The sequence below is a fragment of the Erythrolamprus reginae genome, chromosome 7 (assembly GCF_031021105.1).
Source record: "Erythrolamprus reginae isolate rEryReg1 chromosome 7, rEryReg1.hap1, whole genome shotgun sequence".
Lineage (NCBI taxonomy): Eukaryota > Metazoa > Chordata > Lepidosauria > Squamata > Dipsadidae > Erythrolamprus > Erythrolamprus reginae.
In genome coordinates, this window is record NC_091956.1 from 34,649,845 (window position 1) to 34,668,014 (window position 18,170).

At 43.2% G+C, this 18,170-nt stretch overlaps 1 protein-coding gene across 3 annotated transcripts in view; it reads right to left on the reverse strand.

Annotated features, from left to right (window-relative positions):
* Positions 1–9,471: 9,471 nt before the first annotated feature.
* LOC139170309 (uncharacterized) overlaps positions 9,472–18,170 on the reverse strand; it is a 197,050-nt gene continuing 188,351 nt past the window's right edge. For 2 of the 3 annotated variants that reach the window (XM_070757320.1, XM_070757318.1), the window contains one exon: positions 10,577–10,894. In XM_070757320.1, coding sequence (XP_070613421.1) covers positions 10,583–10,894 — 312 coding nt within the window. In that variant the 3' untranslated portion in view covers positions 10,577–10,582. Of the gene's footprint in view, positions 9,604–10,576; positions 10,895–18,170 lie in introns of those variants that run through there. The other variant, XM_070757319.1, reaches the window with a different exon arrangement.

The following is an 18,170-nucleotide window of genomic DNA, read 5'->3' on the forward strand; positions in this document are numbered from 1 at the left end:
AAAAACAAGATTAAAAATGGAAGCTGAAGGCTTTAACATAGAATGGTGGGAATACCCACAGATTCAAACAAGATTCACCAAAGATAAAAACACATTAGGTATTGAGAAAGAGAAACCATTAGATAAATTATTATTGTGTTCACATGAAAAATTAATTTAAAAATTCTATGTTTGTGTCAGGCCGAAATCTTCATGTGGAGTTAGAGAGTTCAGCCTGACACAACACAAGGGGGGATGGGAGGGGTAGTGAGTATTCAGAGGGGAAAGTTACCAGACACAACCAAAGATTCCTTTCCTTTCTGTAAGATGAACCTTTACCTAGGTGGGATTCTGGGAACTAATCAGAATCGGAATGACGATGGCGTAGCCAACATGATTTTGTTAAATCCAGCTTGGTGAATATTTTCCATTTTGGTAGATGATTGAGTAGATCCTTCATAAGACGGAGGGGGTAAGTGTTCTGCATGCACACCACATTCAGATTGCGAATATCTGCTACCAGATGAATGCCCCCATCTTTTTTCTCCTTAAAGAGCACTGGGGCTGCTATCTTGGAATTTGCAGGCTGAATTAATCCCCTTCTTAGGTTGGTGTCTATGTACTTTCTCAGCTCTTCCATCTCCCTTGGTGACATTGCATACATTCTAGGTCTTGGGAGAGCTGCCCCTGGCTCAAGTTCTATTGCACAGTCTCTGGGTCTGTGAGGTGGCAATTCATTGCAATCTTCCTCACTGAAAACTCTCTCCAAGTCTCTGTATTCAAGGGGTACCTTTTGGAGACCTGGCAGTATCCTTTCCTTCATCGTTGCTGCTAATAAGGGCCCATCTTCTCTCTCATGGGGGAAACAAATGGCCATGTTGCCTTACAAATGCTCCAACTCTGTAGAGAAAGTAATTAAGTTTCTTCGGATCCCCATCATATTTTGCCTGGAAGGAAGGTGTGCAAGGCAATCCAGGGGGGGCTGCAGCAGGCAAGGCAGCAGGCAAAGGGGTGTTAAACAATGGATGCAACCTCCTCACCGGTATACCCCTCCGCTGAGAAGGGGGCTCCTGTCTCAGTCTCATTCTGCTGGCAGGGGAGGCACAGGGGGAGGAGGCTGGGCAGGAAAAGAAACAGCAGTCGTTTTCACAGTTTCACTCAAAAGGCTTGGCTGCTGGAATTCCTGAGCAGGGGGGAGGTAAGGGCCCCACTGGCACTGGGCCCATCCTATCCCTGGAATATACACAGTCCTAGGCGTCTTCATCTCAGGGCGTTCCCCAGGCTCTTGTCTCCCCTGCTTGGGGCCTCCCCCATCAGATCTGGGTGCCAGCCTGGGCTCAGAAGGAAGGGTCACCCAGGTAGTTTTCAATTATGCTGCAGCACCTTTAGGGGTTTCATTCGCAGCCGTGTGGAAAGAAAGGGTTTCTTCACTTCGCTGGGTCTCCTTCCCTAACCCAGCATTAAAATCCCCTGGGGCTTTCAAGACCCATCCGCAGGTCTGGGGGTTCTGTTTAGGGGTTATTCCACTTACAGTCAGACGTCCAAAATAGTCAGGGAGATCTGCCAAGGACTGGCTCCTGAACACCGATTGCAGGCTCCCAAATTCAGGCTGGTCGACAAATTAGCTTCTCAGTGATCTCCAATCTGCAGGGGGCGACCGGCTGGCACTGAATTATGTCTCAATTCTCTTTGTCAGAGGGTCCTGGCCTCCCACGGCTCCAAGAAGAGACAAATCCTGAGGGGGGTTTGTTTCATCAGCAGCTCTCTTCCACCATGCCTCTCCCGTGCCTTCATCTCTTTTTGCTCCATCTGGAGGAGGGGTTCTGGAAATTCCAAGCCCCCTTTCCTTAGGGTCTTCAGTTAAACCCTTCTTTTGCATTTCTCCTGAGTTTACTTCTCCGCCAGTAGTGGAGGGTGGGGAGCTCAGGCCCCTGAAGATGAGAATCGGAATTTATTGTCAGCGTTCCAAATAGCATCTGAGAAATAAATCAAGTCCCAGTCAAATTCTCTCAATCAGAGCTCGATTTATTAACAGAACCATGTTGGCTACGCCATCGTCATTCCGATTCTAATTAGTTCCCAGAATCCCACCTAGGTAAAGGTTCGTCTCACATCCCTCCCACCCACAAGTTCATCACGAGAGCTAGTTTGTGTGCAGGGGCTTATCAACTTCCTCTTCTCTTCAGTTGAGGCAGAACAAAAGGTGATCTTGGCTTGGAGAAAGGAATCTTTGGTTGTGTCTGGTAACTTTCCCCTCTGACTACTCACTACCCCTCCCATCCCCCCTTGTGTTGTGTCAGGTTGAACTCTCTAACTCCACATGAAGATTTCGGCCTGACAGTTTGTTTATTAATTAATAAAACAAATTTATCTGAAACAAAAACCAATATAGATAAATGGAACCTAAAATTTAAGTCTGAGATAAAAATGGAAGAATGGCAATCAATATGGAGCAGGAATTATAGGCTAACCCTGGCAACATCTTATAAAGAAAATTTAATCAAAATGTATTATAGATGGCATATTACTCCTGCCAAACTAGCTAAAATTAATTAAAATAAACCACCCCTTTGCTGGAAGTGTCAAAAATATTATGGATCATATTACCACCTATGGTGGCAATGCGAAAAAGCCCAGCTCTTCAGGAAAAAAAATGGGAATCGATAGATGAAATTTTAGAGGTAAACATAGATAAAAGGCCACAATGCTTTCTATTAGGAATCATTCGCCAACAGTTAAACAAAAATCACATATACTTGATTATTTACATTACCACTGCGACAAGACTAGCCTTTGCCCAATCATGGAAAAAGGAAGAAACCCCACAAGAAGAACTAGTATTAGAAAAAATTATACAATCTGCAGAAATCACCAAATTGACTCTAGAAATAAAAGGTAACGAGGAAACGCATTTTTATGATTGCTGGAACCTATTCTATTATTGGCTTGAAAATAGGAATAAAATTTGCTAAGTATGTTGTAATTGACTATGTAAAAAATAATCACACCTAGTGAAAGCTTATTAGAATATATAAGATATAAGTTATGAATTATTAATTAAGACTAACATTTGTTTCTCATGCTACATATATATATGTATGTGATACATACAGAATATAGTTGTCGGCTATGAATAAATTAACTGCCTTGAAATGGCCCTGGGTTGGGCCTAGAGGCAAAAAGGAGCTGTGGCGTTCCTTCAATATACCAGGGTGATCCGACATAAAAAAACATATAGCCCCTCCCTGGTAGAGAGCTGAAGGGATCAGGTCTGGTGGCTCAGCTGCTAATTCTCTGCCTTACAAGGCAGAAGCTGCCAGATCAAATCCCAGTAAAGGTGTGGCTAGCTGATGAGGCCAGAACAAGGTCGAAATGGTGCCATCCTAGTCTCCCTTAATTTTAAAATTTCAGCAAAAAATATGTGATACATACATATATACCTGTACCCGTGAAAAATCGGGTTTCTTCCCGTGTAGGATTTGGAAATTTCTGGTGACGTTTCGACGAGGTCCCACTCGTCATCTTCAGGCTGGTGTTTCTGTCCTTGTTCTAGGGCGAACATCCCCAAAATATGAACAAGCGGGATGATACCTCCCGCTTACCAGACATCTGGAAACCAGCCCTCAAACGTATCCCAGCCATAGAAACCAGACTCAGAACACACATTGCAAAACAATCAAGTAGCCTGCAAGCTCCAACTATTCAGGATATCATGCCTAATCTACAACCATGAACTAATCAGCATACCTCAGCTACATCAACGACCCCAGATGTTACCCCACTGACTCACCAGGAAGTTTCTACACAGCAGGCAATTGCTGAGCCATCAAACCACACCCAGCCACCAGTATTTATAGAAGGAAGGCATCTCAGGTCTCGCAGTGTTCGCCCTAGAACAAGGACAGAAACACCAGCCTGAAGATGACGAGTGGGACCTCGTCGAAACGTCGTCTTTTTTTAGCTGGAATTTTAAAATTAAGGGAGACTAGGATGGTCCCATTTCGGCCTTGTTCTGGCCTCATCAGCTAGCCACACCCTTCCTTATTGGGATTTGATCCGGTGGACTCTGCTTGTAAGGCAGAGGATTAGCAGTTGAGCTATCAGATCAGATCCCTTCAAGCTGTGTATATATACAGTGATCCCTCGATTTTCGCGATCTCGTTCTTCGCGAAACGCTATATCGCGATTTTTCCCACCCGATGATGTCACTCTCTTCCTTCCTTTCTCATCTTTCTTTCTCTCTCTCTTTCTCTATCTTGCTTCTTCCTCTCTCACACTCTCTTCCTCCCTCTCTCATCTCTTTCTTTCCTTCTCTCTCTTTCTCTATCTCTCCCCCTCTTGCTGGCGGGCGAGCGGGGGCATCAGCGAGGAAGACCCAGGGAAGGTTCCTTCGGCCGCCCAGCAGCTGATTTGCTCGGCAGCACGGTAGCAGCGAGGAGCCGAATCGGGGTTTCCCCTTTGCGTGGGCGGCGGGGAAACCCCGATCTTCATCTGCTCGCTGCTGCTGCGCTACCGAGCAGATCAGCTGCTGGGCGGCCGAAGGAACCTTCCCTGGGTCTTCCCCGCCGCCCACGCAAACTCCACCATCTGCGCATGCACGGCCATGAAAAAAAGGGCGCGCATGCGCAGATGGTGTTTTTACTTCCGCAACCCTACATCGCGAAAAATCGATTATCGCGAGGGGTCTTGGAACGGAACCCTCGCGAATATCGAGGGATCACTGTATATGCTTTCGTGTGTGTGTATATATATATATATATATATATATATATATATATATATATATATACACACATATATATATATATATATATATTTGTTTTCGTAAATTTTCACGGGTATATGTATGTAGATTGTTCTGAGTTCGGGTTTTGCCCTGTGTAATATTTTATATATTATATATTACACAGGGCAAAACCCGAACTCAGAACAATCTACATATATATATATATATAATGTTTTGCATGTCTATGCGACGTTTCGGCGAAATCACATTCACCATCTTCAGGCTGTAGTTCCAACACAAAGATTGGAACTACAGCCTGAAGATGGTGAATGTGATTTCGCCGAAACGTCGCATAGACATGCAAAACATTACACAGGGCAAAACCCGAACTCAGAACAATCTACATACATATACCCGTGAAAATTTACGAAAACAAATATATATATATATATATATATATATATATATATATATATATATATATATATTCTATCATTTTCTGTAAATTTTACAAGCTATATAGAATTTTTAAAAGTTAGCTATAACCTGGCTAAAGAGAATATACATACCGTGTTTCCCCGATAGTAAGGCAGTGTCTTACTTTCTTTTTACCCCCAAAAGCCCCACTATGTCTTACTTTCGGGGTATGTCTTACATTGGAAAGGAGGCGGGCGAAGGAGGGCGCAGCTCCGGACACCCCCCTCTTTCCACCCCTTGTCGCCCGAGACAAGGGGCAGCGAGGCAGGGGAAGAGGCGGTGGCTTCCGAGAACATGTTGCTGTTATTTCGTTGACAGAAAGCCTGCAGCGAGGCACATCGGAGCAGTAAATGGAATTACTACTCGGGATACAATCTTGCGCCCGGAGCGCCTCTTTAGCCCCAAAGCTGTTTCCCTGCAAGTGAGCGGATGTGCACCATCCCCGGAAGCGAGCCAGTTTATGCCCTGGAAACCAGCTACTCTTCCAGCCAAGGCACCTTTTGAACTGGGGGAGACCCCCACCACCTGGCAATGCACAATGGCCCTCCTAGCTCTCCCTTCTCCCCCACCCCACCCCAAGGTTGGGCTTCTCCACGCACTTCTGTTCAGCCCCAACTCCGAGCGAACCACCTTCCCTCTTTCCCCAACGGAGCGGCGTTGCAAAAAACCCCAAACATATCTTACCTCTCCCCTTCCCCCAACCCCGGCCTGTTTCACACAACCTGACCCGGAGAGAGCGCTGGAGACGGCGCACGATTTGCAGAAGTTTCTCCTTTGTCGGGCGACAAGGGGTGGAAAGGGGGGGTCCTTTCAAGTGGCGCTGGGCGAAAGAGGGCGGGCGGCCAGCAGCAGAAGGCGAGAAGTGCCTTCTTCTCCGGCTCTCCGGCAGATCGAGCGCGCGAAGAGGCACCTCTCACCTTCCGCCGCTGCTGGCCGCCCTCTTTTGCCCAGCGTCGCTTTGGAAGCCGCCGAACGCCATCAGGGGGGCGCTTGGCGACCGCCTCTCCGCTCGCCAAGTGGTGGTCGCCAAGCGCCCCCCTGACGGCACTCGGCGGCTTCCGAAGCGACGCCGGGCGAAAGAGGGCGGCCAGCAGCGGCGGAAGGTGAGAGGTGCCTCTTCGCACACTCGATCTGCTGGAGAGCCGGAGAAGGAGGCACCTCTCGCCTTCTGCTGCTGGCCGCCCGCCCTCTTTCGCCCAGCGCCGCTTGAAAGGACCCCCCTGGCTTCTGCTGGGGGTGGGGGGGTGTCCGGACGCCCCCTTCTCCGGCTCTCCGGCATATCGAAGAGCGGAGCGGGGAGAGCCGCCTGGCAGAGCGCTTGCAGGCGGCGGTGGGGGGAACGACGGCGGCGGGGGGGACGTATGTCGAGGTTCTACTGTCTCTTCATACCGTGTTTCCCCGAAAGTAAGACATATGTCTTACTTTCGGGGTATGGCTTATATTAGCTGACCCCCCTGAAACCCCCCATATGTCTTACAATCGGGGGGGGTCTTGCTATCGGGGAAACACGGTAGTTCAGATCATTATACAGTCTTGCTGTGCACTCGCCCATATTTTATTATGTGTATTTCTATTGACGTATTGTTTTGTTGAGTTTTTTCTGTTTTTATTTGTTTTTGTGAGTATGATTATTGTCTTGGTATTGTTTTATGTATTTATATTTGTAAATAAAAAATATTTAAAAAATATTTTTTTAAAAAGGACTACTTGCTGAATGCCATTATTAGCCAGTTACAAATCCATCTAGTGGTGATGCTATCTCACATTTTTCTAGTTTACCAAGATGTAGATTGTGGTCTACTTTGTCAAATGGCTTACCAAAGTCTAAATATACTAAATCCACAATATTTCGTTGATACTCTAATTTAGCCACTTTGTCAAATAATGAAATAAAATGTTTGGCATGATCTGTCTTTTTTGATATTGGAGAAGATTAATAAGAATCTTCTCCAGTACCAAAGTTCAAAAGCATCAATACTATTTCTATTATGCTTCTTAAGGATCCAACTTTTGCTTCAATATATTGTCACAGTAAAACTAATTGCCTGTACAATTCTAGTCTTTGTAGATGTACATATATGGCTTCCGAATAGCTTTTCTAAGGCTTTTACTGCTATCCTATCAAGGGTTAGACTATGGTACCTTCTTTACTGCTATTATTGATGGTTAAATATAAAAGGCAAAAGCTTCAACAACATGAAAATTTTGTAAATGCAAAGGTTGGTTTCTGCAGTCATTAATCTTTATATTTAATATTAGTCCCATTTTTTCATGCTACACCATGATTTTAATTATCAGAACATCTGCATCATTTGCATTTTCAAGTATCAAAGTAGTGTAGTATAATTCAGTTATTTATATTTCTTTTTGCAGTTTTAAACCATATGTTTCCAATCCAATATGCCTTGAGTATATTCAACATATAACTTGAATGAATAAAAGGATATTATACAGCTTCGTCTTATTTCTTTGCCAATCTGGAGCCTATTTCAGAAAGGGGAAGAACTGTGCATTGGTTAGAATGCAGTGTTACAGGTTAATTCCAGATTGTTGGGGCCAATATGCTGACTTTGTAAAGTGCTTAGAAGCAGTACTATGAAGCAGTATGCTATTGCTATTGCACCATTTTGTTCTGTTCACATTGAGATTATCTATCCTGAGTATAGTTTTCTTATAAAGACAGATGCTTTGGGAACCCACTTTCCTAATGTTCTACAGTTTAACATGGTCAACCAAATTTATTTAGTCTGTTTTACAACATGTTAGCAATAACACTTTTAACAGAGCCAGCACACAATTTAGGCCACAATGTATGTTGCTAAGTGAGAAATTTGTTAAATGAGTTTTGCCCCACTTAATGATTTTTCTCATCCATTTGTTAAGGGAATTGCTGCAGTTCTTAAATTAATAACATGGTTGTTAAGTGAAGCTGGTTCCTCCATTGGCTTTGCTTGTCAGAAGGTTGCAAAAGTGGATCACATGACTCTGAGTCACTACATCTGGCATAAATGGGAGTCAGTTGTCAAGCATGCAAATGTAAATCACATGTGGATACTGCAATGGTCATAAGTGTGAAAAATGGTTGTAAGCCACTTTTTTTCAGTGCTGTTGTAACTTTAAATGGTAACTAAATGAACTGTTATAAGTCAAGGATTACCTGTACATACTATAGATCTTTGGTTAAATCCAATAGCTAAGTTGTACTTAAACAAGCTTTTTGTTCAGTATTTTATGTCTGCTTGCAAACAAAGCGAACATCTTTGTTTATCATATTAGAAAATACAGTGATACCTCGCTATACGAACTTTTCGAGATACGAACCCGGGGTTTAAGATTTTTTTGCCTCTTCTTCCAAACTATTTTCACCTTATGAACCCGCTGCCACCACTGGGATACCCCGCCTCTGGACTTCCGTTGCCAGCCGAAGGCCGAAGTGCCTGTTTTCACGCTGGTGGGATTCCCCTGAGGCTCCCCTCCATGGGAAACTCCACCTCCGGATTTTGTGATGCTGAAGGGGAATCCCACCAGCATGAAAATGGGCGCTTTGGCTGGCAACGGAAGTCCGGAGGTGGAGTTTCCCAGCGAGGGAAGCCTCAGCAAAATTGCAGCATCGCAAAAACGTGAAAGTCCGGAGGTGGGGTTTCCAATGGAGGGGAGCCTCAGGGGAATACCACCAGCGTGAAAACGAGCACTTCAGCTTGCAAAAGGGGTGAATTTTGGGCTTGCACGCATTAATCGCTTTTCCATTTTCCTATGGGAAACATTGTTTTGTCTTATGAACTTTTCACCTTACGAACCTCATCCTGGAGCCAATTAAGTTCGTAAGACAAGGTATCACTGTATGTCAGATAAACACAAGAACAGTGTCTAGACCCTATGGTAGTAAGATTTAATTATGGCAAATCCAGTAGTATTCCATTATTGTTGTTTTGGGTGGCCATATAATTTGAATAATGAAATACTACTGGATTTGCCAAAATTAAATCTTACTATCATAGGGACTAGACACTGTTATAACTAGGCACAGTATGCCTAGTTTTGTGTCTGTAATACCAAGCAGTAGAGAAAGAGAAACAGTTTTTACTTGAGAGCAGTAGTTATCTTTTGGAAAAAATTCTATAATTTATTGCTTAATTATATTCACAAGAAATAAATAGGATCATCACTGAATGCAGCAGACAGGAAATACCAGTGATATACAAAGTAGCAGATCTGGTATTACTCAGAACATTCTCATATCTGGACCTTCGGAATCAGTTAAATCCTTAGAAGATAAACATCACCAAAACTTTTGTTTTTAAAATTTATTTAAAATATTGCAATTTTAAAATGGAATAAAAACAATGTTATTCTATCAAAGATTTTAAATCTGGAACATTTTTAATCTTGAAGTCGAGTAGCATTTGTCCAAATGCCTTGCCCTGTAAAAGAAATAAAGGGGAAAAACTAGTTCTAATTTAGCCAGGAGAAAAGCAATTTTTTTTCTCAAATAATGTGTCACTATTTGAGCATCAACCTCTTGTAGAATAGTTCAATCTACTTCTGAACAAGATTGTCTTTCTTGCTTCCTTAGATACCTGCATTATAAATCTGATATTTACCCCTACTATAACATACATAGCAGTGGTGGGTTGCTTCCAGTTTGGCCCGTTTCTAAGAACTGGTAGCACTGATAGTGGGAGGTTCCTCCCAAAGGGTTTTAGAACCCATTACTGATTAATAGGCTTGTATAATACATATAGCAAATAGGCATGGACTTCAACTGTATCAATAGAGAGAAAATGAACTTTAAAAAAATACATGGAAGCAATGATCAAACAAAGGATTTAAAATTTCAGCACATTGTCCACTGTGGCTAAAATACTGACTTTACATTGCTCTTGCATTTATTCCTCATTTGCAAAAAGCCAATATGGAAAAAGGAAAAATCTGCAAAAAGAAAACTTTGAATGTTGTTTATAATAGATTCAGAAATTTAGAGCGAAATTATATGAGACTGAAGTCTCATTGATATTATAATACAAACTTGGCCAATAAAAGGAACTATGTAACATAAAAATAATAGTTAGATTCTGCTTTTCAAGTATGTTATAAGAAACAATAAGTTGACGTGTTGTATCTTAAAGATTAATTGATTTGTTTTCTGAAATACTATTAACTAGAAACCAATTTTGGGATAAATACAGAGACTATATATTTTTCTATATCCCTCTATATACAGGTGAAACTCAAAAAATTAGAATAGCATGCAAAAGTTCATTTATTTCAGTAATGCAACATAATTCTCTATCGGTTCAGGCCAGGCAAGATTGCTGGCAAATCAAGCACAGTAATCCTATGGTCATTGAACCAGATTTTGGTGCTTTTGGCAGTGTGGGCAGGTGCCAAGCACTGTTCCCTCTAAGCTGCGCGACCACGCATGCAACAACAAACTGCCACACAGCACTGGCTGGGGAAAAGAAGAGTGAGCCCGCAGCCCAGAAGGAGCCTATCTGAGAATGCAGTCACGCAGTTTTTGGAACTTAAAAATAGGAAGTGGAAACCTAACCAAGAAGAATCATTGAGGCTCATTCTCGCCTCAGCCAGTCCTGCTTGCACTGCAGAGAGGAACCTCGGGCACCTTGCAGAGGCTACTGTGCGCTCTGGCTTTACTTCCTGATTGTGGGCAATTTGCATCTTCTGGAAAGGGCACGCCAGAGGAGTAGAAGCTGCCTTGGGTAAAAAGAAAGTAAAGAAAATGTGAGCATTTTCCAAAAAGGGGTGGGCAGAACCGAACTTGCAAAAAAAAGCCTTAGAAGTAGCGTCCTGGCAAATGGATGCAACCACTGGCTGTAGGGGACGGGTGTGTGTGGGAGAGAAGCTCGTCTTTGGGCTCAAGCAATGATGATGGATAGAAAGAGCTTTCTCGCTTCGTAAAAAAGGGAATGGATTGGGCAGAAACTGCAGTGAGCTCTCAGCAAATTAAAGTCAAATGGATTGCCATTTCAGCTTTCCTTGTCCCTTTATTCTGATTTGCCTCCAGAATCCGCCACCAACACTGTTCCTCTCAAGGCCTCTAGATTACAGTTCCTAGAGTTTCCATATAATGTGCACTATGTATAACAGGAATTTGAAGAGTCCAAGTATATCTGCTGGGAGAAAGTTCTGTTGAGGTCAGTGAGGTTATTCTTGGGAGGGAAGTGCAAGAAATCACAGCCGCAGGTATTTCAGAGGGCTAAACATTCATTTAGGTTCAACTGCATGAACTCAACTATATACTGGCTAGTCACTAAAGGATTAAACTTTCTTGTTGCTTTTGTGAAGGTAACTATGAAGTACCTTTGTAATTCATTAAAAACTCTGGTTGCACACCCCTTCTGTGCTTAATTTATATGTACCTATCTACATTCTTGCTGTACAACTATGCTAGCAATGGAACATGGGAAGTGTTCAACCAGATCTGCAGGTGGGGGGGGGGGGGAGCCTTTTTTCCATCATGCATTCCTGTGTCTTCCCACCAATTACCTTTCAAAGAGGGAAACCTAAATTAGTCTTACAAGGAAGACAAATGCCATTAGATCCTGAAATAAAGACAAAAAAGTACACCATAATATTCAGTCTGAGAAAGACCTCTTGCTTAAGGGTTTTATTTGATATTGTTACATTTTGCAATCACTTTATCTCACCTTTATTTTTCATACATATAGTAACCCCTTGCAGAAAACAAACCTTACTCTTTGTTTCCTGACTGCTTATTTGTACCCTATGACAGCTGGTGGAAATTTTTGTGTCCCACCACGCCAAGCCAATGGCGAGCCCCTCAACCCAAAAATTCAGGTGCTCAGGTATGAAAATGTGCTGCTCAAACACTATACTTTTACACACACACACACCAGAAAAAAATTAGAGGGAACATTGGTGCCAAGTCCTGCTGGAAAATTGAAGTCAGCATCCCCATAAAGCTTGCCTGTGGAAGGAAGCAGGAAGTGCTCCAAAATCTCCAGGTAGATGGCTGCTTTGAACCTGGACTTAATGAAGCACAGTAGACCAACACCAGCAGATGACATGACTCCCCAAATCAACACAGACTGTGGAAACTTCATACTGGACTTCAAGCATCTTGCAGTGTGTGCCTCTCCTTTCTTCCTCTATATTCTGGGTTCTTGGTTTCTAAATGAGATGCAAAAATTTCCACACTGTTGATTTGGGGAGCTATCTTATTGTTCGGTTTTTATGTTTCTCATCTTTCTGTGTATGTGCAGAAGCAAAATCTCCCTGAGACGCGCACACCAGATACCCAAAGCTACGCATGTGCATCTCAGCACACTGGTAGTAACGGGAGTGGCACCGCACTGGTAGTGACAGGAGTGGCAACGTCTGCCTGATTTGAACCCCATAGAGAATCTATGGGGCATTGCCAAGAGAAAGATGAGAAACAATGCAGAAGATCTGAAGTCTGCTATTGAAGCATCCTGGTCTACCATAACACCTCAGCAGTGCTGCAGGCTGATAGCTTCCATGCCATGTGGCATTGATGCAGTAATTTATTTATTTATAATTGCTGCAGTAGGGGTGAAACCAAGTTCTGAATACATATGCGTGTTTATACTTTTCAGACGCCTGGTGTTGTTCTATGTACAATGCTTGTTTTATTGATCAGCTGTACTCCTTTATTTATTTATTGCTTGTTGGTTTGTTGTGTTGGAAGGGATCCTGTGGCTCCTAGTCCAACCTCCTGCTAGTGCAGGAGACCCTACACCATCCTAGATTGTGCTGTGTGCACAATTATTTCAAAAAATTGGAAGCCTTATATATATATAAACTGAAATAATTGTGCACACAGCCGGGTGGGGGGAAGGCCCTTTTCTGAGCAAAATAAACAAATAAGCATCACTTTTTTCATTTCAATTTTCATTTCCTTGTGTTCAGAAATGTTCAAATTAGTAGGCCAATGCCAAAGATGGTCATAAAAAGTCTGATTTTGCAGCCTAATCTAGATAAAAATGAACAAAATTGCACAAAAATGGGGGGGGGAGCGGCGGCGTGCTATTATGAGCAAAATAAACAAATAAGCATTAAATTTTTTCACTTCAATTTTCAGTTCATTGTGTTCAGAAAAGTTCAAATTAGTATACTAGTGAAAAAAGTATGCAAAAAGACCATTCCAATAGCTATAACCAACCGTTTTATACTCCGGGTCTAAAAGGACCCAGAGGGTAACATTGGTAACTTTTTTTGCCCAGCAAAAACTATGCACCCCCCCCCCAAAAAAACCCCACACCACCCTTAGAAAGAACCCCTGAAATGATACAAAGTCATGGAATTTCAAGTTTCAGATATGCAGTGAAAATTTTTATAGAGTCTCGAACTTCATTTTGAGGGGAATAGCAGGGTTAAAGTGCGTGTGCACAGCTTTACTTTGAATAAACTGTGTTTCTGTTTACTTTATAACAGTGTGTGTGTTTGAATTTCCATTTCTGATTTAATTAGGGCTCATAACGTGAAGCCCGGTATAACAGTTTGTATGTATGGTTGTTTTTTTTATCAAGGTGTAGGATTTTACTTTTCTCTACATTTAACTTCATTTTGTTTATTTGTGTCCACTGTACAAGTCTATATCCTGAGCCTATTCTCTGTGGTATTGGTCACTCCCACCAGTTTGGTGTTGTCTGCGAATTTACCATATTTTTCGGTGTATAAGAGGCAGCTTTTTATCTCAAAAAGCTGCATCAAAAAACGGGTGCGTCTTATACACCGGATGTGGGGCGGGGGTCAGCAGCCACGGAGGTATCCCCAAGGCTGCCCAGCAGTCGTCGGCTGGAGACCGATGGCTCAGCCCCAGGGATGAGTGGGGTTTGTGGTAGCAGCTTTGGAGAGGTGGGCGGGTGTCACCTCAATGCATCCAGCCGGTGGACGAACCCATGGGGCGACTTCGATCATCTGATAGGACAGGGCTCGGCTCTATCAATCCCCACCCCAATCTCCTGTCTTCGGGGCCCTTTTGGGAGGGTGCAGCGGTTGGTGAAAGCGCTCCGAGAAAAGCTGCCTCAGCTCGGGAATTCTGCAGCTGGCGCCCTCTGCTCGGAGCACCTTCCCTAACCGCTGCACCCTCCCAAAGGTGCCCTCAAAGGTGGGAAATTAGGATGGGGGCTGATGGAGCTGAGCCCCATCCCTCCGGATGATCGAAGCTTCCCCGCGGGCTCTTCTGCTGGCTGGATACTTTGAGGGGACATCCGCCTGCTTCTTAGAAGCTGATGCCATACACCCTGCCTCAACTGCCCGGCGGCGGCCTTTCCAGGCGTTCCTCCCAGGGGCCCTGCCGGCACTGCCCCAGCAGCGGCGGCGGCTGTCCCCAAGGCTGCCCAGTAGTCATCAGTTGGAGGCTGACAGCTCGGCCCCAGAGATGAGTGGGACGTGTAGCATCCAGCTGGTGGAGGAGTACGCAGGGCAGCTTCGATCATCTGGCGGACGGGGTTCCATCAGCCCCCAACCCCATCTCCTGCCTTCGGGGGCATCTTTGGGAGGGTGCAGCAGTCAGTGAAGGCTCTCCGAACAAAGCTTCCTCAGCTCGGGAATTCTGCAGCTGGTGCCCTCTGTTCGGAGGATCTTTGCTGACCTCTGCACCCTCCCAAAAGGACCCCTGAAGGTGGGAAACTAGGGTGGGGAGCCGAGCCCCATCCCGTCGAAGGATCAAAGCCAGCTGGATTCCACGCGCTCCACTCAACCTCAGAGGACAAGCTAAGAAGAAGTGGGGTAGGCTGCTGACTTGTCCCCAGAGAGACAGAGGGAAAGAGTGGGGGGAGGAAAGTGAGAGGGGGAGGGAATGTGAGAGAAAAGGAGAAGGAGAAAAATGAGAAACTGATGGAGGGAAAGAACAGGGGAGAGGAAGAACAAACAAATGAGAGAGAGAAGGGATGAGAAGGAAAAAGCGAGGGAGAGGGAAGAGAAAAACAGAAATGAAAGGGAGAGAGGGAGAGAGAAATGAGGGAAAGATTGAGAGAGAGAGCATGAGAGAGGGAAAAGAGGGAAACAAATGAGAGAGAAGGAGAGAGAAAGAAAAACGGAGAAGAGGAAAGAGAGAGAAAAACAGAAATGAAAGTGAGAGAAATGAGAGCAAAAAGGGGGGGAGAGAGAAACAAATGAGAGCAAAAAGGGGGAGGTACATAGAAATGAGAAAGAGGGAAAAGAGAGAGAGAAGTGGAGAGAAAGAAAGAAAAGGGAAAGAGAGAGGGAGGGAAAGAGAGGAAGGAAGGAAGGAAGGAAGGAAAGAAGAAAGGGAGACATTTCCCACAGAAAACACCAGGAGCCACAAACCCACCCCCTTGTGGCTGAAGAGGTTACTATTACACTGTATACCAAGACAACTAGACACAAGAACATTTTTCCCCCCGAACATCATCACTCTACTAAACAAATAATTCCCTCAACGCTGTCAAACATTTTACTAAGTCTGCACTACTATTACTACTAGTTTTTTCTCATCATTCCTATCACCCATTTCCTCCCACTTAGGACTATATGACTGTAACCTGTTGCCTCTATCCTAAGATTTTTATTAATATTGATTGTTTCTTCATTGCTTATTTGATCCTATGACAATGATTAAGTGTTGTACCCACATGATTCTTGACATATCTATATTTTCTTTTATGTACACTGAGAGCATATGCACCAAGACAAATTCCTTGTGTGTCCAATCACACTTGGCCAATAAAGAATTATATTCTGTTCTGTTCTACAGTAGTCCCTCACCTATCGCTGGTGTTACGTTCCAGACCTGGCCGCGATAGGTGAAATCCGCGATGGGGAATTTATCGACTGATAGTACTTATTTAAGTATTTATATTGTAATTGTTTGGTAAGTTTTCATTGTTTTAAGTGTTTATAAACCCTTCCCACATAGTATTTATTTTAGGTACAGTATTTAAATACAGTATTTACAATTTTAGATTTTATTTTATTTTTGAAAAACCTGCCGATCGAGTTCGGCGGGCTGTTTAAATCTGCCTATCGACTTCCTCAGAAACCCGCGATGAAGTGAAGCCGCAGTAGGTGAAGCGCGGTATAGCGAGGGACTACTGTATTCTATTCTATTCTACTATTACTATTTAATACTACACCATTTGGTTTAAATACTTTTTTCCTTGTTCTCCTCCTCTAAAATCTAGGTGCATCCTATACACCGGTGCGTCTTATACACCGAAAAATATGGTAACTAATTTCCCCTCTATTCCCTCATCTAGGTCGTTGATGAATATGTTAAAGAGTACTGGGCCTAGGACTGATCCCTGTGGTACCCTGCTGCCTACCTCTCTCCATGTGGACATAGACCCATTGAGGACTACTCATTGGGTGCGGTTAGTCAGCCAGTTTTCAATCCATCTTGTTGCGTTACTGTCTATCCCACTTTTCTTTATTTTGCAGAGGTTCAGCGATGACATCTGCTAGTTCCTTTAGGACTTTGGAGTGTAGTCCATCTGCCCTTGGTGATTTGTACTCATTGAGTTCCAACAGGTGGTCTTTTACTGTGCTCTTATTAAAGTGGAGAATTGTTCCAGTTTTGATTTCTGCAGCTGCGTTACAGGTTTGTTGGTTTGCAGTTTCTTGGTGAAACAAAGAATGTGGTGATTACTTCTGCTTTCTCTTTGTTGTCTGTTACCTCTTTGCCATATTTTTTTAGTGGACCAACTATTTCTTTGGTTTTGGTTTTTTTTTTTGCTATTTATGTGTTGGAAGAAACTTTCTTTACTGTCTTTGACTTTTGTTGCTAGGCTTAGTTCATACTGGGCCGTTGCTGTCCTGATTTTTCTTTGCAGATTCTGGCTGTCTGTTGGTACTCTGCCTAAGTTATGTGTCCTTCTTTCCATTTATTGTATTTGGTTTTTTTTTAATTCAGCTTGTATGTAAGGTCTTTGTGCAGTCATACTGGTTTCTTTTGGGATTTTGTGTATTTCTTTTTCATCAGGATAGCATTGTTTTGGGCTTTTATGATCATAGTTTTTAAAGTCTCCCAAGCTTCTTGGGCGGTTTTTCCCTTTAGGACTTTTGTCCAAGGGACCTCTCTCAGGTTTTCTCTCAGTATATTGAAGTCTGCTTTTCTAAAATCTGGGACTTTGGTGTTGTTGGGTCCAATTGTTTGTGTTAATATTATATTGAACTTGAGAATGGTGTGGTCACTCTCACCCAGCGCTCCATCTGTTTCAATTCCTACTATCACTTCTTTTCTGTTTGTGACAATTAAGTCCAGTGTGGCTGCCCCTCTAGTTCCCTCCTCGACTTTTTGGACTATGAAGTTGTTTGCAAGGCATGTTAGAAATTTGTTTGATTTTTTACTTGGTGCAGAATTGGTTTTCCAGTTAATATCTGGGTAATTAAAGTCTCCTATTATTACTATGTTGGTTTTTTTGCATATGTGCGTTAGCTGATTGTTGAAAGGGCTGTCCATTGTTTCTGTTTGGTTTGGTCTGTAGTACACTCCATTTTTATGTCACACTTTTTTTCTTTAATGTTGACCCATATGATTTCAAGTGGGTTTTCTTCTCTTGTTACTTGTATCTCTGTGGCGTTATAATGGTCCTTTAAATACAGTGCAACTCCACCTCCTTTTTTGTGTGATCTATTATTTTTTGAAAAGTTTGTATCCTTTAATCTGTGTGTTCCAGTCATGTATTTTGTTCCAACAGATTTCAATTATTTCAACTATGTCAGGTTCACCTTCGTGGATTAGTATTTCCAGTTACCCCTGTTTGTTCCCCAGGCATTTGTATAGAGGCGTTTGAGTTCTTTGTGCCTGATTTTGGGTGGGCCCTTTGTGTCTTCTGATTGGTATTTGGGTATGTCTCCCTTCCCTGTTTAGTTCGTTGCTGACCTTGTTTGCTGAGAGACCTTGTTTGGTGATAGGTCCTGAAGGTTCTGGAATGTGGTTGCCCACCGCACACGGTATTAGTTTAAAGCCCTTCTAACGAGTTGGGCCAGTCAGTTTCCAAGGACATTCCTCCTAGTCTTGGTG